Source organism: Idiotropiscis lumnitzeri, chromosome 11 (genome assembly GCF_059441095.1).
Source record: "Idiotropiscis lumnitzeri isolate Australia: NSW breed Sydney's pygmy pipehorse chromosome 11, RoL_Ilum_1.0, whole genome shotgun sequence".
Classification (NCBI taxonomy): Eukaryota; Metazoa; Chordata; class Actinopteri; order Syngnathiformes; family Syngnathidae; genus Idiotropiscis; species Idiotropiscis lumnitzeri.
The window spans coordinates 19,105,779-19,128,259 of NC_142401.1; the positions used below are offsets into that span (position 1 = coordinate 19,105,779).

General features: G+C 39.2%; 1 protein-coding gene across 13 annotated transcripts in view; it reads right to left on the minus strand.

The window, feature by feature from the left end:
• plekha6 (pleckstrin homology domain containing A6) overlaps positions 1-22,481 on the minus strand; it is a 79,418-nt gene that overhangs the window by 36,365 nt on the left and 20,572 nt on the right. For 5 of the 13 annotated variants that reach the window (XM_088308282.1, XM_088308287.1, XM_088308279.1 and 2 more), the window contains exons 1-6: positions 18,314-18,480; positions 11,868-11,951; positions 10,790-10,904; positions 10,606-10,710; positions 9,236-9,308; positions 3,195-3,295 (exon numbers count right to left, since the gene is read on the minus strand). In XM_088308282.1, coding sequence (XP_088164408.1) covers positions 3,195-3,295; positions 9,236-9,308; positions 10,606-10,710; positions 10,790-10,904; positions 11,868-11,951; positions 18,314-18,345 — 510 coding nt within the window. In that variant the 5' untranslated portion in view covers positions 18,346-18,480. Of the gene's footprint in view, positions 1-3,194; positions 3,296-9,235; positions 9,309-10,605; positions 10,711-10,789; positions 10,905-11,867; positions 11,952-18,313; positions 18,482-22,481 lie in introns of those variants that run through there. The other 8 variants (XM_088308290.1, XM_088308288.1, XM_088308285.1 and 5 more) reach the window with 3 other exon arrangements.

A 22,481-nucleotide genomic window follows, 5' to 3' on the forward strand; every position in this document is an offset into this window, starting at 1 on the left:
TTGTTAAGGCTAGAGTCAATTATCCGCACTGATATTTGGCATTTTGACTAATATTGATATCGCCCTTTTTTAAATCGCTGATGGCCACTAATAAATCAATTTAAAACTATGTTAACTTTAATGTACTCATCATTGTATTTAAATTTTCAGTTATCTTTATAAGAGATTCTACTGACCCAGGGAGTACTCTGTACCTTTTGTTTTTGCTTGAAATCAAAACAAAGAAGTAAAATTTTAACATTCCTGTCATTTTGGAGAAAATTCACTGCAGAAATCCATATGGAGCTATTGTTTGAACTTTTTAAGACATGCCGGTGACCCAGGGAGCTCAATCAACTTTGTTAGAATTTTCTAACAAAGATGTATAATGTCAACAAAAATCAACATTAAGCATATGTCTATTGAAAAAGTTTTCAGATTTGCATAAAGTCGTTTCAACAAAGTTAATCGTCTTTTTTTTTTAGTTTGATGTCAATATTTTCCTTCTTACTGAAAATGAATATCGGCTCCAAATATCGGTTATTAGCCTCCTTGACTACATATAATCGGTAAAACATATTAATCTATGTCCAGTAGTCATTTATTTTTAAATGATATATGATTTTTCATTTGTTTAGCACTTTTCCACCAATTAAAACACTTAAAGCGCTGCACACTAATTTGCATTCATGGCGCAGCATCAGGAGCAACTAAGGGCAAAGTGTTTTGCTCAAGGACACTTGACACAACCTCTGGGTGGGAGGACCGGGAAAAAAATTCTAAGATTATTTGAGTTTGAAAATAAAGGAAAGAGTTTTGGGAACATGGTTTTGTGCATATTTAGGGCTTAAACAATTTTAGATGGAGTTTCGACTATTTGAGAATCTTTGCTATTAGTGGTGTGTCATGGCCCTTCAGCCCCTAGGAGGAGTGATAAATCACTCTACTGTAGGTGTTGTGTAAAATTAGACAACCCTTTCTGTGATCAAGATGTAATTGTCACACTCAGCTTTGATCAGCTGTAACCTGTCTTGCAAGACTTTAAATATCTTACCATATTATTTCGAGATTGGCCTTTTTTTAAATGCATCACAACAGTTTACCCTTTGATCAATTTATATTTTACTTTGTGCCTTACAGCGGGCCTTTATATTTGAACAATTTTGAAAGTTCAAGCATCAAATACAATCGATCTCTGTTAATATTAACTGCCTTACACAGTGACACGGGACAGTAAACAGGACAAAGTGACCAATCAGGAATATCGATAAAATGAACTCCATGGCAGGCAGTCCAAGCTAAGTGTGTTTGCCACGCAGACCCAGCTGCAAGTGTACAAGGAAGTGTGTGTGTGAGTGTGTACACAATGGCAACATGTGCTGGACTTTGCTCCCATGCTGAATATGCTATGAAAGAGTCAACAAAAAGAACAAAATGTCTTGAAAGGTAAAGGAAACGCCGACTGACAAACAGTGATTGCAACAAATGCTGGCAAAATCTGTCGTATATATATATATATTATATATATATATATATATATATATATATATATATATATATATATATATATATATATATATATATATATATCAGCTATGAACAACACTTCGCTAAACAATGCGTATGCTCAAAGTGACTGTTTCATCAAAACAATACGCACTTTTTTGTTTGATTCGCAATTTTATGAACAAAGTTTGGCAAAAAAATTCATGCATTTGTCAGTGCTATATTTCATTCAGCGAATACAATTTAAAATGTTAGTTTTGCACATTTGCACTTGATGCATAAAAAAAAGTTTTGCAAAGAAATAGTTATTGATAACATAATTGTGAATGTGAAGTGTTAATTTCAGCACGTATTTTCTTTTCCAGGCAACCGGAGATGATACATGTTCTGGCAGGCAGTCATTAACTTCATAGGTGAACTCCTACCATCATGTGACTTACTTTGTGTATTCCTGAGATCATATTTAGGATTTGAAGCAAATATATGCAATATCCCTTTTTTACAAATCCTGGCAGGTACTAAATGTGTCAAGAGTGTTATCCCAACAAATGTTATGACACTTCCATTTAGATGGTAATGCATTTAAAATAAAAGTGTGCTATACACTACTTCAGAATCTGGGGGATTTTGTCTATAACGATGATATTAATCGTGATTAACCTGAGGCCTCATCCAATTGATCAGTATATAGTTATATACAGTATACGGTATTATAGTTATGATAAAACCCCCACACTGGCGATGATCAACAACATCCTAGAGCTAACCTGCTGAGGAAACGTTCTCTCTGGAGCTTTTATTTTGTTGGAAGGCGTCACGGCGTGAGAGACAAGTTGACGGCAGAGGTTTGATACACTGCCCAGATTGGGCTTGATTTATAATGTACTGCTTAACTGTTGATTTGAAGCTCGTTAGCTGGCTAACCTAACCAGTTATGTCTAAAGAAACCCAATTAAAAAGACAAACCCTCTTGCCACCACACGATGCATCCGCACTCCCAACGTGTACTTATAGGGACTGTAAACACAACAGTATTACAAAATGTCATGGTTGAAATACTCTCCAGGATCCAATTCTGTGCAATTAAAACACATTTCTAAGAAGAACAGAATGTTGGAAACCAACCCATTTGTGGACAATGGCATCAAGCTGCATGGGCATGCCAGATATGGCGAATCAAGACCAGATAGAAGCGAGGAATCAAGTTGCACAACATAATAGAGTAAACATACTATAATTTTGACCCTGCTGGTACCCCAGAAAAACAAAACAACGACAAAAAAAATGTACGTCATGCTTCACTATAAAACTTGTGTATGCTGATACAATACAATACAACTTTATTTATAGAGCGCATTTCACAACAGCTGGAGACCAAAAGCTCCAATAGAAAAGCTGGGAACCAAATGGGTATTTTTCAGCCATAAAATAAACCACGTGACTCAGACATGAAGCAAACAACGATAGTATGTCAATCAGAAACAAGTCAGCAATGCAACCAAAGGACACACATCAGTTGATGCCGCTTACGCAATTTACACTTAATTTTTAACATGTCAATTACATGTTACACAGTATGTTTTTGGGACTGTTTCATTATATACTATTAAGGGAAAATGATTTCTTGCAGCAGTTACATTCCTGACATGAAACTGTAGTTAACAAAAACCTCTTGGCACCATCCGCCCCTTTGCTTGGATGTTACTGACCTTAAAGGCAAACTTGCGGGTGATGTTGTCCGAAGGCTTCACTCCTCCAATCTGGAAACTGAGCAGAGGCAAACTCCCTAGCACAGTGTCCTCCTTCTCATCTGTGAAGGAAAAAAAACGATAGTGTGAAAACATCTCACTGAGCGCAAAAGAACAGGATCAGAATTACACTGAAAGTCGGTAGCAAAAAAAAAAAGAAAAAAAAAAAAAGCTTTTTAAAAAGTCCAGACGAGACAGTTATAGGACGGGTTCTACTTCTGGAACATCCACTTTCAACCAAGTCGACAGCTTCCTAGAATAGCTCTCCATTACGGTCCTTTCAAAAATGGTCTGTGTGATAAGCACTTGTAATGGCTCCCACACATCCGAATCCAGTGGTCATAAATCGGACCACTGTAGAAGAAAACCACTCATGTTGAATGAATAATTGATGTCAGCACGATTTCTGAAGAAATGGACAGATTTCTCTTCTTTTTCTCCTACCTTTTATTCTCTGGATGTATATCTCTGCATGGCCAAGCGTCCTGCTGCTGCTGACTGGTGTGTGTTCGTGAGTGTATTCAAAAAGAAATAGAGAGAGAGCGAGAGAGAGAGAGAGAGAGAGAGAGAGAGAGAGAGAGAGAGAGAGAGAAAGAGAGTGAGAGAGAGAGAGAGAGAGAGAGAGAAAGAGAGTGAGAGAGAGAGAGAGAGAGAGAAAGAGAGAGAGAGAGAGAGAGAGATCTGAAGGAGGGGGAGGGGGAGGGTTTGTGCAATCATACAATACACTGATCCCTCCTCTCCGTGTGCGCGCCTGTTCGTTTTGTGGGTGTGTTCGTGGGGTAGAGGTGTGTGTGAGGGAAGGGGGGGGGGGTATAGAGGGTAATTGTGCGCAAGCGCACGCAAGATAGCGATCAGCCCAAGTGAGTCAGTGCAGCAAGAATTTCGGGCACCAGGCAGCTGTACCTGCTGCTCGTCCGCACCGATTCAGCGTCATGTACACGTGAGGACAGGCGTGACATCGGGACAACAGACGCACCTCTGCCTCTTTCTTTCTTTCTTTCTTGACACAATTACTGGCCTCAGCATTAAAATGTAAAACCATGTGTTGTAAAGCATTTCTTGATGGATTTCATGAGCAGAAAACATGAAACGTATACAAGTATAACATTGTAACAACTGTCAAGAGGAGTAATTTCAAAAAAATGCACTAATATATTGAGGCGCTGACGATGCTGACGAGGAACTTTATTACACGCTAGCAAACGGATAGTCACTTCCACAATGCCAATTGAAACAAGTCAATAATCAACACTATGTATGGTCACATCGAAACCAAAATTATCATCCAGCATCAATTTAAACTCATATTCGCAAACAATAAAACAACCAAAACAAGAATCAAAGAAGAACATTTAACACAAAACATGTATCTCTCTTGCCGTTCATATCCCAAGTGCTGCAAAGCATGTGTTTCAGGCTCCAAGCGACGCTGCAATATTATATGAATATTCCATATTTAACCCTCAGGGATTACATTGCAGAGTGGTTAAAAAAAGTGGTAAATGCCTACAGATTTCATTCCTCTTTCCCAGAAAAGTCCACTTTTTAACTATGCTCCAGCAAAATATTCATCACTCCTGATGCTGCCTAGGCCCCTGGGGGCAAGCCAGCCCAATTCACTGCTTATAGTCCCAAGACCGGGAATATGGTTTGGAGTCAGGAAGGGCATGTGTCGTAAAACCTACGCCGAAACCTTTTGGAAATGAGCCTTGAAACTTTTACAAGTAGAATGAAGTAGATCAAAGGAGCACCCCAAGCAGAAACGGCAAGTAGGGAAAAGTTGGAAATTAATACGTCGTTATTTTTGCAAAACAGTGAATAAGGTAATAGGTACAAAAGGTAGGTATCAAACAAATAGTGTTGAAGGTTTTTAAGTTGTTATACAACAATGTATGCTTTCTTAAGAAAAAATAAAATGACTGACATTTTTTTCCGGATCTCTGCACCACAAATGTAAAAACCTTAAACTTATTGGACAAAGGTGAGCAATTGTTTTACTGAGTCCACACAGGTATGAGTTCCCAAATACTGGACCTTTGTAAAGGAAGATCATAGGGCAGATCAAAGGCACAAAAGTGTGGTGTGCCTCCAAGCAGCATTCATTTTGTTTGCTTTTATGTCATCCGTGATGGCCCTCGAGGGAACGCATTCTCGCTTGGGCATGATATGTTGTGGAAAATGATACATAATTGATCGATGCTTCATAAGTTTTTTTGTCTCCTTAATTTCTGACTTTGGCATGTTAGCTTTTAAAAGCAATTCACATAGTGTTCACGACATTGTGATTTGTCTTCACCCTACGATGTTATACTATTCAATATTTTTCAAAACACGTCAGTTATGCGTCAGACATATTGTATATTAAATCACCAAAATTTTGAATTTTGATTACATTTAAAATTAACAGTTTCTGTTAAATTCATTACAAAGTTATATACTATATAGTATCATCCACTTCTCCATAATACAATCAATTAAATAAAAGACCAAAAAAAATCTTGACAATTCAATACCATTTGTTGAATGTGTGTTTCTAAATAAAACATTTTTTTTTTTTTTTCCAGTCTGGTTAGATCCTAAATTGTGTCAGTCACTGTCTCCTCTGACTGGTCGCATTCCAGATGAGCGTCGACAGCAAGGCCTTCTAGTTGGTCAAAACAAAACATTGTAATTGAGGTGGTTGCTCCAGAGCAAAGAAATGACAGACAACCTGAAGACTCAGACCCCAAAATCACACAGGACACATTCAGCTCAGACATTCTAAAACGTGCACAAAATTGATTTCTCAAGCAAACAGATGTGGACGCTGATATACAAATCAGGTGCACCCACGATTGTGGCTGCTGAACATTTTGTGCAGTTAATTTTGCATGCTTTGTGAGGAGTGTATGTATTTACAAACATTTTGCACGTGAAATGAGAATCATCAAATCTGAAAAAAAATTGACTGGCTGATTTTCATTCATTGCATTCTGGCACATGGAGTTGCCAAACCCCGACTCATGAGACAATTTGGTAACAGAAAGTAGGGTAGGCATTTTCAGGGTTTTGTGTGGGTTGCATGGCCTTTTAAAACCTTCTGTCAATATTCGGGTTTTAAAAGGGTTATTGACTGCATGGAAACAATCTCACATGGGGTGCGAACATGGCAGGCGACAACATTCGCAAGGGGAGATCATGCAGTCTACCACTGTCTGTAGAACAGCTTCAAACCAGCAGACAAAGTTGTACCACTATAGGACTGGGACTGTGGTGGGGAAAACTTTTATGCTCATGTAAAAAAATTTGAAATATCAGGGACTTTCCTGCAAGTATCGTCTATTCCAGGGGTGGGCAAACTTTTTGATTGCTGGGCAACAATGGGTTCTAAAATTTGACAGAGGGGCCAGACCAAGAGCAGATGGATGGAGTGTTTTGGTAACATCACCTCATCGGAGACAAAAAAAAAAAAATTTTAAATAAAAATGAACAAAAGCATTACACCAAAATATCTGTCTTTGACACACCACCGTATTTAGAAAATAAAACTTTAACAAGGTTTATTCATTTAATTTTTTTCCAAGTTTGGCGGGCCGGATTAAAACATTTAATGGGCCGCATGTGGCCCCCAGGCCGTAGTTTGCCCACCCCTGGACTATTCGCTAATGCAGTTCTCAAGCAATTTCATGAATGATCTAAGGTCTGTTTGACTGACTGAGCATACAGTATAATTCAATGCACAATATTCAGGATATTAATATAAGATTGCAATGTGAGTAAATCAAGCTGAACACGCCCACCAATACCGCACACTATCTGTTCTTCCGAACACAATTTAGCACACGCTTTTAGGGATCTTGGCCAATCAGACCCAAACTGTGCTTGTCAGTGATTAATTATTTTCTTTGGATATAACTATCATAGGTAAAATGCAAGTGGTTTCGATACAGTGTGAGTGCAGATGCAAAGGAATGATTTGTCAAATTGGGGTACTCAACTCGGTGACCAATTTGTTGACGGCACCAAATGTAGGTGCGTCTCAAATGGAATGAAACATCACCTCTGGCTAAGTAGATGTGTAAACACACACAGAGGCGCCAACCACAGCACTGTGCTTTAGAGGAGAGGCAGAGGCAGCTTTATAAATCACAGTCGAGACCACAAAAGTGCTTTTCTTTTGCCCATTCTTTGAGCTTTGCTCTTTGCTGGCATAGCTTTCACATTGCTACATTGCACTGGCCACATTACTGCTTCCAATGCTCCCTCTCACCAGGCCCTTTTTCCAAAATACAGCTGGGCCACGCAAAGGAGAGGAAGGGAACAAAGCGACGTGGTCAGAATGAAGAGAGAATCCCCAAGCACAGTTGTTGGACAAAGTAAAGAGTAAATACAACTAATAAGCTTGACCAGATTTCCTATTACAAATTGGTGAAATCATCACAGAGTAGTTGTTTTCAATTTACTTCACACAAAACATAATCCTAAAGTGACTCAAATTAGCCCAGTGGATAAAAGATGAATTGACATAGATAAATTAATAACAGCATCCATCCATTAAAAAAAAAAAAATTGCTGGAAGTCAAACCATTTTAAAACATGTAATGGGACTTGAAATTTTAGCATCATGTCGTGACACATACAGAGAAAGAGAGAGAGAGATGAAGAGAGAAAGAGAGAGAGAGAGAGAGTGAGTGACAATGCTGCTGTTTTATGTTAAATTGATATAATTCATGATAGCATACTTTTATCAATGCCAAGTTTTTTTTTGTTACTAATCACCAAATACCCAGTTCGGTAAATTCTCTATGACCAAAAATAGAAATAATTGTAACACTGAGGATTGATTTTAGACGCAAACACATATCTCAGACAACTGCTAAAGGCTTAATTTTACGTAGTACATTTTATAATTGAATTTACATTGTTAGAAAAGTAAAAAATCATGCCTCACTCTTGCATGAAATGATAAAAGACCGGTCGCTGTGCTCATCTGAAACAGCTGCTTTAATTTCCCTGTTGTTGTCTTACAATGGGATTTGAGTTGATTCAATAAATATTAATCGAAGGTTTGTATTGCTGCCATTATTGAGAAGAAGCTACTACCCTGCTGAGCCGAGCCGAGTTAGCTCAGTGACCCATTCATCTGCATGTGAGCAACACTTCGCATGAGTGGATGCACGCAAATTTAACATATGGACAATTCACAACTACTTAAACACTCTTTGTATGTATGCCGGTAGAATATTATTTGTGCGGGACTCATTGACATCAAGTTGACCTCTAAGGAACCCCCAAAAAGTTTTTTTCTTTAAACAGAATAAGCATCAAAAGAAATGACAAGGGTGACAGAAACATTAAAATCCTGAACAAGTGCAACACTTGAGAGACAATATTAGTCAAGAAGAGGCAACCAAATCAATGGTGTCAATGATCGGATTTAAGACATTACAGCTGATCACAAAATGTGTCTAAAATGCAAAATATTGACCGATCCGGTGTATATATAAAAAGACACATTTTGGAAATTACTGTACAAGGATAAAAATAAAGGACTAAAGAACCAGGGTGTTCAGAAAGTCATCATCCACTTCTATTTTTATAAAGCAACCTGTTTCTATACAAATGAATCTCCCCCCTGTAGTCAAAATTTAAACATGTCAGTTACAGAAAACAAGTGCTCAGTGACTTACTTTCCAAACACGATGTAGCATTCCCATTTTATTCTAAGGTATTTGACAGCAGCACTAAGGTAGATAAGACAGGTAACCCAGTTAAAGCAATCGACATACTTGAGTTGATCATTTATAGAGTGCCATGTTTTAAAACGCCATCACTTAAACAATAAATGGAATTGCCGCTGCCGGGCTTCATGTTTAATGATTAATATCTGCTATAAATGAGAATTATTTGCTCCTGTGTATTTGGATTCTGACAAGCTATTAGCTCTCCTGCTAGCTAAAATTCCCCATTGATCAACAAATCTCATTAAAGGTGAATTTCAAACTTGAAAACCAGGAACACACCTTTATAGTAGAACAAACATCTGTCGGAGAGGACAAACCACCTCTTGTTCCACTGCTTCACTCCACTGCTGGCCTGGTCGGGACACATAAGCAATGATTATTATCGTATCGGACCAAAATATTCTTTCAACGTTGCCATTGTAGTACCAATATAGTGAAAGATCAGTATGAGACTCATACTGTGGTTGGGGCAGATAATATAACTAAGGCAAAATATATGACATATTCTCTGTTGGAAAGGGCAGTGACGGATTCATCAAACTATTTCAACTTTGAGACCATTTTTTTTACCTGGCATTTTCCAACCGCAAGTATGTGAAACAGAGGGACCCTTTTTGTCCATCGTATGTCTGTGAACATGGGTGGAGGTTTCGTTCTTTTGGAATTGTGATTGTAGCCATAGAAAGTGGACTCAGGAGTTACAATCTAAACAAAACGCCGGTTCTGGTTCATACTAAAAGTCGCGCTCGTAAATCACGCAAAGGCTCATGGGGGCTAGCAAGAAGGGGGATAGTTGAATGACAAACATGTTTTTTCAAACCTTTAGACCTGGTTAAAGTCCTGGTAGGGATTATGACTTATTTGATGTCCTCATTAGTTAGCTTAGTGTTTGGTCTTATTGTGGTAGCGTCAAATCCTTCTCTGTATTTCACGGCTTTAGAGTTTATAGTTGAGGTTGGAATAGGTTACCTGCCATCCCTCCTCAATAGACTAGTTCAGGGGTGGGCAAACATTTTGATTGGCGGGCCACAATGGGTTGTAAAATTCGACAGATGGATGGAGTGTTTTGGTAACCTCACTTCATCGGAGAAAAAGAATACATTTAATTTTAAATGAAAGTGAACAAAAGCATTACAACAATATATATGTCTTTGAAAAACCACAGTATTTAGAAAAGAGAACATTAACAACAAGGTTTAATCTTTTAAATTTTTTTCAAGTTCGGCGGGCCGTTTTAAAACGTCCAACGGGCCGCATGTGGCCCCCCGGCCTGGACAACTTCATCTTCATAGTATGCATGTGCGCACTTGATTCACACAGGTGCTGCATGTTGGTGCATTAAAAAAAAAAAGAAACTGCAGCTGAGGTTTGTGAATTCTAAAATGCTCCTGCCAAAGAAAGGCAATCACAGAAAATAATCATATTAACCTTAAACCAAAAGATCTGCTTCAAACATTGGTCACAAAATATCGGTTTATCAATTTTACAAGTTATTACAAGTTTAAAGGCAGCTGTGGCTCATAAATCTGTAAATCTGACTCTATCATTGCCTCACCAGCCTTGAACCTCACCATACGTCATTGGCCCAACAGGTTGTGCAAAACATGACGAGTGAATTAAATAGTGACCGAATTTATTGAAAAATATACCTGCTTGTACAGCCATCCTGCTTTGGTGACTTCTGCTTTAGGATTCCTTCGCATGGAGTTGGAACGTTTCCCAAATGTTGCTGACTTTCTTGGCGTCCGTGACGTCTGCAAGTCAGGAGAACAATTGAATAGATTACCTTTCTATGTAGTTTGAGTGTGCTGGATATGAGTGTCTAGTTCTTACCCGCGCGCAGGGTTGGACTTCTTGAGACACTTCTGACACCATGTTTGTACTTTTAGTGTGATTGATCTTCTCAGCAGCAGTGTAAGCTTTCCCTTTCATCATCAAATCACAACTCCTGACAGAGACAAAAAGCAATGATGTTAAGGTGTAGCAGTGCCTCATCTTGAGTTATAGTTTTCATATAGTTTGCAGTATCATCTCAAGTAGCAGAATTCAGCTTTTATGATAGCAAAACACAGTTGATGAGAGACGTCATCCAAGTCTTGTTTACTTGCAACTGGCGAGTGCCTTGGTTGCCCCTGCAGCTCACTTTTGTCTGCAAGGATGCCAGACCTGTGGCTTGAGGTCAATCCTTTTTTAAATGAGGTATGTTCATAATAAATGTCACTGTGCTATCTTCAGCACTAACTGGAATTCCTGCTAATGCTTGTGGTCGTGCTGGGAGACTTTTAGACTTCTGGCCTATTTACTATTTCTCTTCTATTTTCTACCCCCAGTTCCCCTTGGGAATTAGGCAATGGTGACTCATTTGGAAGTAGCTGTTTCGATGCGACAGCGACTGACCGCTACAAGATTGGAGACGGACCACATCCTCGGCAGCGATGCTGTGGAGATTATGGCATTGACCAACTGGGTGAGGACCTGTTCCACTGAAGTCGTCTTCCTGCAGCTCTCCATTTGATTGACTCTACCATTATCTTGGCTTTTTTAGATAACTTGACTTGACTTTTATCCTCGGAAAATCCTCAAAAATTAATTATCTGGCCTAGCACCTGTAGGATCTAATCATATTTCGGAGTAGGGTGCGGGGAGGGAGCGCCAGCTGATTATCACAAGATTGCTGATGAACAAGTTTGTTACTGTTGTTTATTCTTTCCGCATCCATTGTAAATCAGCTAGGTGAATGAAGAGGTGGAACAGTCCCGCAATGCAGCTTCCCAGGGTGATTCATTGTCCTGCTATTGCTCATCTCCAATCCAAATATCTTGGAGAAAGTTTTGCGTGTAAAGATCTTCAACACAGTGAAGGAATTATCATGCTGTGAGGTGTAGACTACGTATAGAGTGTGTTTACTCACTGCAGATTGTTGTGTATTGGTGCAGATCCTTGCAGCTGGATTGTGTTCATGACTTGTCCAGCTGGTCTACTGGTGTCATGTTGACTGCAAACAGACAGATTCATGGGGATAAAATAAATCAGATTTTACTTACACTTTTCTCTGAACAGTCTTGAAAAGGTGTGGTAAATCTGGTTTATACCAAACTCTCACTCTTGACCAATATGCCATTCAAACAGATGAAAGCAACACAATTCAGACGGTGGTTGGGGAAAGAGAGCAGGGAAATTGGTTGAAAGACTAACAAGATAGAACATAATAACTGGCAAGGAAGAAGAAGAAGGACTTGACAGAAGAGAGAGTCTTTAACATCTCTCATTTCTAGCTAATGTTCGCCTACTTGACAAGATGATGATCTAATGCGACGCTGAATCAACTGCTCCATGCACATGACATGCTGCGGACATTTCTGTCTGAAACATTTATTGAGGCTGTTTACGGCGCCCTAACTTGCAAAATTTCTCACTATTTTGGGGCAGGACAAATCTGGTGGTTGCGACAGTAAACAGTACAATACACTGGCTGACAACTGATCATGGGGCCCAAATGTTATGACGTTGCTCACTCCACGGATGATTTACTTGCTGAGAGCAAAACTAAACCTACCAGTACCAGCAATATGGCGCTGCTCGTGTGTTTCACTTATGACTAGCTATGAGCAGAGAGCGTTTGCGCGCTAAGTGGGTCTCCATATGGCATCTGGTCAATTTCTATATGAGGTACCACTGTGGCCTCCTAACACACAAACTGTACATCCCTGTTTCCATTTTACTAACAAATACAGATACACATATAGAGCACAAACACATGCACAACCCATAGATGTTTTTCATACAAAATAAAAAAATAATTATAATAGAAAATAATTCAGCCACAAGTCACATAATTGCATGCATATCTTTTCCAATCATATTAAAATAATAGATGTTATGGCTCATTATAAAATACCTTAGGAATTAAATGACAACCACTCTACCACCTGAGACGAGACACTCAACAGTTTCAATGACTTAGATGTATATACATGCACACACTTGTTTTCAAAAATATTTTTGGGATGATATTGTTGCCATTTGTTAGGTAGCATTTGAAAGTACAATAACAAAAGATTAAACTATAGCGAATATGGAAAAAAAAAACACAGGAGAAGTAAGAAGAAAAAAAAGAGTCAACACAATCGAAAGCACCATAACACAGCATGTGAGTGAAATGACAAAACGTTCATTTAGGTACACAGCTTTCAGGGGAAAATCCATGCAGTTCATGTATATTTGCGCATTTTGTACGGTTATCCAATCATAAACATTGATCTAATCTCGGGCTATTGTATCATTTTAGAATCGATTATCTGTTTATTATCTATAATGAGTCCTCCATCAAATAATCGAATCATCTTAATCTAATAATCTTTCAAAAATCTCAACATGGTATCTTGTGTACAAACATGTAGTACTTTTCCAACTAGCCATTAATGCTAAGGTCACTATGTTGCAACTGGCAATCGAAGAGTTCAACATGTCACCTTGCCGCTGAGCGATGTAATGGCTTGCTGCTTTTGACACAGGCAACCAGGCATCAAATCCCAGTCACAAATGGAAAAAAAATCCTATTGTTTATGCACGAACCCAAATCGCCAGCCACTATTGGTACCAAACCTAGATATTGAGTGGGATACATCAGAAGGGCATCCGGTGTAAAAACTACGCCAAACATACCATTACAGCGCAAACGAGACATGTTCCTAACAGAGAAAATTCTACTTTCCACCGACAAAGCGCAAATAGACAAGGACATGCGTAGTTCAGATAGAATACAATGGATTTATGTGGCCAGCAAATGCATGAGGATGGAGTATAATCATGCCACATATTTTTTTGGGAATGGCTTGGACAAGGCGGCACGGTTGCCCGACTGGTTAGTACAATAGCTTCTCAATACAGAGGTTGTAGGTTCGAGTCCGGCTCCGGCCTTTCTTTGTGGAGTTTGCATGTTGTTGGCTTTTTTCCTACTTCTAATCTAGGCCACTACTCCTCCTGAGTAAGAGAAATATTTTTAAGTATGAAGTACGAAAATGTGACTGTGGGTGTGTGTGTGTGCATGCGTGCGCATGCGAGTGTACGTGTGTGCTGCTTAACCTACAAACCTATGTAGAGGCAGCTGCTGATTAAATAGATGGGTGGATAAACACGCACAAGTCTTTGTTTTTTCACTGAGTACCAACAGCTAATAACATCTGCCAGATGTTAAGACAAACAAGCATGCTCCACTCATGAGGAATAAGCACAATTGTGAATCAAATTGTCGGGGCAGTATGGTGGCTGAGGGGTTGGAATCTCGCCTCCAGCCTTGCAGTGAGTGTGGAGGCTGAAGGTTTTGGTGAATGGGAGTGTCAATAGTTGTTTGTCTAACAGTACATGCCCTGTGATTGGCTGGTGGTGAAAAATCCAGTGTGCCCCGTCTCTTGTCCAAAATCACTTGGCACCCTAATGTGTGCAAATTAGATTGAAAATGGAAAGATAACTGGTCAGTGAATATGAAATAATGAACTCCAATAAAAGCTATGCACAAACTCCCATCAAATCAAATCATCCCTCTATTGCAATGACATCAAATTTTGGTCGTAATACTTTATTACATGCCGATAGAGTCTGAACACACCATTGTGGTCGTTGTTTATATAACTCCATACACCCACATGGAGACAGCATGTGACATCCAGAATGCGGTCACTAAACTCCACACACAGCATCATCCTGAGGCGTTGGTTTAAATCTCTGGTGACTTTAATCACGCCATCTTGGATAAGACACTGCCAACCTTTAAACAGCATGTGGACTGTAAAACTAGAGGAAATAGGACCATTGACTGAGTGTATGTGAATCTCACTGCCTGCCCAAGGCAAAGCACACCATTAACTCATTATGTCCAAGCCTCGCTACATGCCGTATATGAGAAATATACCCCAAACTACCAACTTATTCCAAGGTCTCCACTTGATTAAAATAAAATAAATAAATGAATTAATACATAAATAAATAACAAGAAAGAGTGTGTTACATACGATTTTAGTGTGCTTTAAAGCATGACTAAGAGGGGCTCTTGGTTTGATTGTGATGACGCCCGAGTCCACTCTTTGATGGGTATGAAAGTGCATGTTGTCTCTGGTTGTCTTACTTTTCCTGTGATTTTTCTCATGGGCTATATTTAAAGTTTTTTTTTAGATTGGGCTTACAAATTCTACCGGACAAATGTCAACAATAACATGAAAAAATATTTTGAAAACGAGCCTGAGAAAATTAGTACATGTATTTACATCTATGTCATTGTGCCTGTTTCTGGAGTTGCTCGGCTCAGATGGAAGAGTGGTTGTCATTTAATTCCGAAGCTAGTCATTTTTCAATGAATCATTACTTAGTCTATTGTTTTAATACGCTATCGTTGTCAGAGATGTGTGAGTAATTTAAGGGACTTGTGTCTCATTTTTTTAATAGTTTTTATTTTACTTGGAAAAACATCTATGGGTTGTGCACGTGTTTGCGTATATATTTATATCTATATATGTTAGAAAAATGGAAACGTATATTGACGTATATTGTGTTAGGAGGCCACAGTGATTCCTCATACAGAAATTGACCAGATGCCATATGGACACCCATTTAGCATACACACACACTCACGCGCACACCCCCCCCACACACACACGCGCGCACACGCATTTTATTTTATTTTTTCAAACATGGCTGGGAAGTCTTGTTTGTTGTGTGGTTCACAGTTATAGTTTCATAAAGAGGAATGCATATGTGTTCAGAATTTTGCCCAACACCTTCATGGTGTGTAGGCAAGACAAAATCAAAAGTAAAAAAAAGTATTGCTTAGACTTGTGGAGAATGAAGAGATTTTTTTTTTTGTCATGGTCCCTTTTAGATATGATTTGAATGAATGAGCCACAAGTCTCAGGGAGAACCGTTGGCGGGTCATGGCTGCTGATCGGTCGGTACAGTGGTGGGATAAGCAAGCCCGTAGTTGGTTGCCCAATTCAGGGAGTCACCCAAGAGGGAAACTGAATTGAAAAATGCACCATGCAAGGATGCTGCTTGCCTCGCCCCTTTGTGAAGCACAGCAAAATATTTTCGGTAATTGCAAGTGTTCACTTTATTTATTTATTTATTTAATTTTTTTTAGCACAATGCTTTTTCCTACACAAAGATGAACAACCATCCGCGCTCACAATCACACTTCGGGCCAATTTAGAGTAGTCCATTAACTCGGCATGCATGCTTTTGTAATGAGGGAATGAACCGCAGTTCCCGGAGGAAACCCATGCAGGCACAAGGACAACGTGCAACCTCCACGCAAGAAAGCCAGAATCGAACCCTGCACCTCTGAACTGTAAGGCAGACGGGCCAACCAGTCTTCTACTGTTCCACCCAACCATCAACTTATTGTATATCTTGTCCTTATTTTTAGTTTGTACATTTCCTAAAGAATTCAGGCTGTAAGCTAATGATGGAAATATAAGATCAGCTGATGGCTGCTGCGATATGTTGCCATTCAAATGAACCAATTAGCCGACTAATTGCAACCGCCATCCGTGACAATTCAACTAGCAAAATAATAGTTTGTGGCAGCCTACACGGACTGCGTGGATGCTCAACATTAAGCTATGTTATTCACGTGACAACCTACGTAAAACCGGCACGATAATGCAGAAAATGAAACCTGAAATGCAGATGTGCAAGCATTTGTTTGCATGTGCATGTGTGTGTGTGTATGAGTGTGTTCGTGTGCATGTGGACTGGACTGGACCTCGTGCCACCTGCGTCCTACCCAAGGTAAAACTGCCTAGAACCGCCAGTGGTGTTAGCTCTGATTTTGTGTGTGTTTTTTTTTTTTTTTTTGAGAACCATGATTGGTTATGACATGGGGAACAATGACTTGACTTCCCAGTTACGGAGATTGGAAGGAGCAGATGTGTCCATGCCTGTATGCACGCAGCCACCAACACGTTTCGCTTGTGCTTGCTGGTGAAAATCCTTCGCCCAAGGTATTGAGTGACCTGCGTTCACCCAATAGCACTAAATGTGTATAGCTTAACATGATTGTGCTTACTGAACGGTTGGGTAAAGCAAAGTTGGGTAAAGCTCTGTTTACTCTGCATTATAAATACAAAGAATAACATTACCAAATGGCTAGATTCTCAGTTTTTTTTTCTCTTTACGTTTGTGTTTGTCTACGCATGTTGCAATCTGTTGAGTTTTAATAAATACCAAACGTTCAAAACTAAATTGTTTCTTGTTTAGTTTTCATTTAGCTATTACAAACATCTTTTACACTATTCATAGAACATCGTAGAAAAATATCAAAATTTTTTTGGTTGAGTAACTAATTACTTTTACAAAGCAGTCACTGCAATACTAAATTACCTTTTGTAAGAAGTGATTTGAAACCATAACTAATTAGTTTTTTAAAGTAAGTTAACAAAACCTCCAAGGAGTAGTGGCAACCAGCACTGTGTGCAGATGTGGTTTCACACGTGCATACAGCATCGTGGCATCCTGACCAAGACTTGTGACCTCACAGGGAGAAAAAAAGTGAGGACAATGCTAAGGAAGAACATTTTTTTATTATTTTCAATTCATGGCCCAGGTTTGTACCCCCTCATGTAGCCAGCCCATGTATGCCATGTCAGATCATAGAAGAACACAACACACCATATTACACTAGGCCTTACTGTCACACACCAGGACGCTGAGTGATTGAACTTGCTGTGAGAAAAGGTGTCAAAACAGGACCAAACACGCACCACATGTGGCAGAATGTCTGCAAGATCAATTAAATTGACTTGAGCTTCGCTTAAATAGTTCTTTTAGTAAATTGCAGTTATTCAAGGCAAAATAAATCACTGGCAATGATATATGGTCTTTTTATTCGTGGGTTCCAAGAATTACAAATAGTCACTTTTTTTTGTTTCCTTATGTAATGTGTATGTATATGTGTGTATATATATATATATATATATCTATATAAATATATATATATATATATGCATGTATACATAAACATGCCTGTATACACACAGCCTTCCTAACAGGACCCTTGACAAAGCCGGCATAGCATCATAGCAACCCGCGAGAGGCGGAGACAGAACTACAGCATGTCACAGCATAGCCACATGATTTACAAATTTATTTACTCAGTTGTTTTGTATAGATCACACTCCGAAATGCACACCATCTATCGATAAACACAACCGCTTATCGTGCAGTAGTTCTGACAGCTACTGCATTGCAGTCATCTCTGACCTACAAGCGTCTGGCCACAACCTCCAGTCATTGCCTTTCTCCTTTCCCACATAGCGGCGCTACCCCAGCCTCCAGTGTTACCTCCTCCATTCTGCCTCCACCTACCTGACTCTCCTGTCCACACGGAACTTCAGCATCCTCCCTTGGATCACTCATGTACGAATAGTATGGGAGACAGCACCAACAGATGGACAGAGAGATGACAGATGCAGTAAGAAACAGAAAGCTGCTGTGAAGATGGAGAAGGGGAGGGAGTCACATTGCTGCCACCCTCTTTCTCCTTCAGACCGCATGCCTCTCCCTCTTGCTGCTTGTTTCCTCACCTGTCTCACCCTCTCCTTTCTCTCTCTTTAGCCCCCTCCTCTCGTGTCACACAAACACACACAGGCACACACTTACACGCTCCCTGCCTTCTGGCAAAGAAATGCAGCACTCAGCTTATTCATTCCCCCCCATAGCTGATACAGTACATGTTCTATTACAGCCTCTTTCACTTTGAGTTAATGTCGTTTTCTTTCATTGATGGCTCTCTGTCTATGTCAATATGGCTTCATAGTATATGTATGTATGTAGACACGCAAAAAGGGGAACCCTTTGAGGTAGGGACCGGATGGGCCGTCATATATCAAAAATCCTTGTATAATTGACGGCCATTATAAATGCATTAAAACAAAAACTTTATTTTTCATGCGGTAAAATTACTGAATAAGCAGGGATAAACTGTCAATAAACGTGGTGGCTACAGTCACCCAAATATATATATATATAAAAAATAAATATATATATATATATATATATTTTTTTTTTTTTTTTTTTTTTTTTTTTAATCCGCAAATAGGAAGCCACACACTCACACACACACACACGCACACACCGATTTGGAGCGAAGCAAATTACACATCCTGCCTGTGTTTGCGATTAGTAACACTCACTACTGGAAAGTCTACTTTTTGGAAAAATACTTCAACGATTGCAAACTTTTACAAATATTGACCAGTCCCAAATTATTAGTAATGAAAACAATGTGAAATGCAAGTTGTGGGACTACATTAGTCATAAAGGAAACTGGGACAGTTTATCATCAGGAGAGATGCCAGTTCTCTCCCTGAGGAATGAGACAGTCTGATAAAGGAGGACATTCACATTCGTACCACTTTATCAGTTAGAACAGAGGCAGTAGTCACGATCTCCAGATCTTCCCAACCACCTGATCCAAGTTCATCCTAAGTACCATGTGATGTCTCTGGAACTCTCCTATTAGAAAACCGATAGCTCAGGGCAAGTACCCAGCTCAGACTTGCTGTATTTATGCAAACAGATCCTTGCTTCTTTGCCAGAACGAGGCTTGGTAATTTGAGGTCAGAAAATAAACTAAACAAAAAGTTCTTAAAAAAAAAAAGTCAGACAACTTAATTAGTTGTTGATAGGGCAGCCAGTAAACATGAAGGATATTGAACTGCAGTGTAATGTAAATCATCTCTATTCCTTGGTAAACTCTGGGAACATGATTGTCTATTACAAAAGTGCTACATACAGGTAAAGCATTTATTATTATTATTACAATTATTATTACTATTACTGTTATTGTTCTTATTATTATTAATTTCAGGGTTTATATGACAGATCACCTCTGCAACAGGTGAAATTGGGCATACACAAATGTATACTCCCTAGATATATTTTTATAGCATTTGCAGCACTTTTTAAAGGCCACTAAACAAACATTTATAAGACTGTAATAACATTTAAACACATAATGATACAGAGCAAGAGCAATAGCTAACAATAATATTGTACAAAGAGCGTAACAGTGTGGGATCCCTCAATGTGGTGATGGGCAAATGAAGCTTTTATGAAGCGCTAAACCATTTGAAGCAATCAGTTCAAAATGGTTTTGTCACGATCGCCTTACGGCGAGGAGGAGGGGGACCCAAAAGGCGAGGAGGCAGGTAAATGGATAATGTAAAGGGGATTTATTAAAGGGATTCAACAAGGAAAGACAACGGGGAAGGGAGCAAAGTAACAAAGGTAACAAGACGTGACTAAGAGAAAAGAAGGACGAGGAACGAAAGCAGGGGCAAAACGCTGAGGGACGTAAACGGGAACGAGGATATGAATAAGCACATGGACGAGAACAAAACGCGGTCGTGATTGTCCGTAAATAGCGGCAATGACCCGACACGGAGTAGTCGGTATGGGGAGCTGATATAGTCCGGTCATTAGGGGAGCGGATGGGGATCAGGTGTGTGACGGTTAACGGGGAACAGGTGCGTGGCTGGTGAGGACGAGTGCTGAGGGGGAACGCCCCCACTCAGCTGACAAAACAATAGCACAAAAGCATGGAAAGGTAAAAATAATAACAGAACCCTGCCATGCCCGACGCGGATCATGACAGGTTTGAAGCTTCAAAACTTCAGTGATATTGACATCTGGTGTTGAAAAACTAGAACTGCAGTCAAATACTATAAAGGCTTTTAGACAGTAAAACAAGTATGTATGTATACACACACGGAAACAATGATTGGATACCTAGTTCGTTATACTAAAAAATATGTTTTTGTGTATTTCGTCAGTTCTTTGAGTCAATAAAAATCAAGCAAATGGCTCATATGTTGTTTAATGTCGAGCTAAGAAATGTTGTGAATTTAACTTCATTATTTTTTTCCTGAAATCTTAAGTAAACAAAAGTGTGAAACAATGTTACTCTAAGAAAGCATGACTCCTATGTTCACACACTAAAGTATAAACATTTCTACATACATAAAGTAACAAAAACTATGGCAGAGGTAAGGTATATGCATTTCAAAGATTTTTATTTAAGAATATTGTTTTTACCACAGTCTTTGGATTTATGGTTTCTTTTTAGGGTTTACTAAACTTCATTTAGAGAATGAAACAGTTATTGCTTCAGACGTCACAGGTCACGTGTTTTTCTCCAGACTGAACGGAGCGTCGGAACGTGTTACAAGGCAGTTTTATTTCGTGCGCCGGAGCTTCGGTTTCAGTGTCCATCACTACGTCTATGTTTTCAATAAGGAAATGCCATTTTTTAAACTAACCTATGTATCTTCTCACAACATAAATTCTAAGAGAAATAAAACGTACAAATCAGGTTTAAGCGAAAAAAAAAAGCAGACGAAAAGGTCTGATGTTGAAGCAGTTGGCCGTGGTGGCTTGAATGCCGTGACGACTATAAATGGACCCGTTGTTTTTAGATACCCAGAGTATAATGTACATGGTTAGCTTTACTGCTACCAAAGTCCCGTGATTTTATAGTGGTGCTTCAGTTGTGAGTCTTGAAAACATCTGATTCCAGCTTCTTAATAAGTTCCAATTTGTCACCAATACTAAAGTATGCACAAAAAAAAAATGTAAAAAGGAACGTCCTTTTTGCATTTTATTTGTGTGTTTCAGGCAATAACAAGCGAGAACAAAGAACCACAGTCAGTGTCATATTCCTTCAACAGAATCCAATAACAAATGATCAAAGAGTCAAATTGGTAACAAAAGTCATGTGCCTGAAAGGGAGTGGGTAGAAGAAAAGGTATTCAATCCCACCCCATCTTCCAATCAAATTGCACATATTAGCTAGTCTGCTACGAAGATATCATAAGAAGCAAGACCGGAGAGCAATATTACATACCCAATCAATTAAAAGCGGAAAAAAAAACCTGAAAATAAAACTGTAAATAATGAAAATACAATAAACTTGTCATGGTGGCAATGCTGTCGGAACATCAGCAATATACAAAATTAGTTAAAAAATACAAGCAATTGTGAGGACAGCGCATGCCATCAATGGTAAGGTACAGTCAAGCGCACCTATACATTTAGCAAACAGCACTGACATCATCCTCAGGCCCATTTTCATAACATTTGTGTCATGTTATGTATCGGTTGGTTTTGGTTTAGTATTTAGTTGCATGTGTTGGCCTTATGTTCCTCTGTGTTGTGTCTCGTCAAGTCTATTGTGTCCACCTGTGTTCGTTTACTCAAGACCTTGTGTCAACCAATCAGGTCCTTCCAACCCCCTGTGTCTTGTCTAGGTGTTCCTTGTTGTCTCGTTACTTTGTTTGTATTTAGTTCCCTGGTTGCTTTCATTTCTTGTTGGTCCATTGTTTCCTGTCTCTGTCGCTTGTCTCTGTCGCTTGTCTCTGTTATAGTTGGTGTCAGTTGTCCCGTTCAGTGTTCCTTGTCAGTGTCCAGGTCCGCGTCCTTCCTGCCGGTCGCATCTAGTTTAGTTCAGTCATGTCATTGTTTGTGTTGCTTCCAG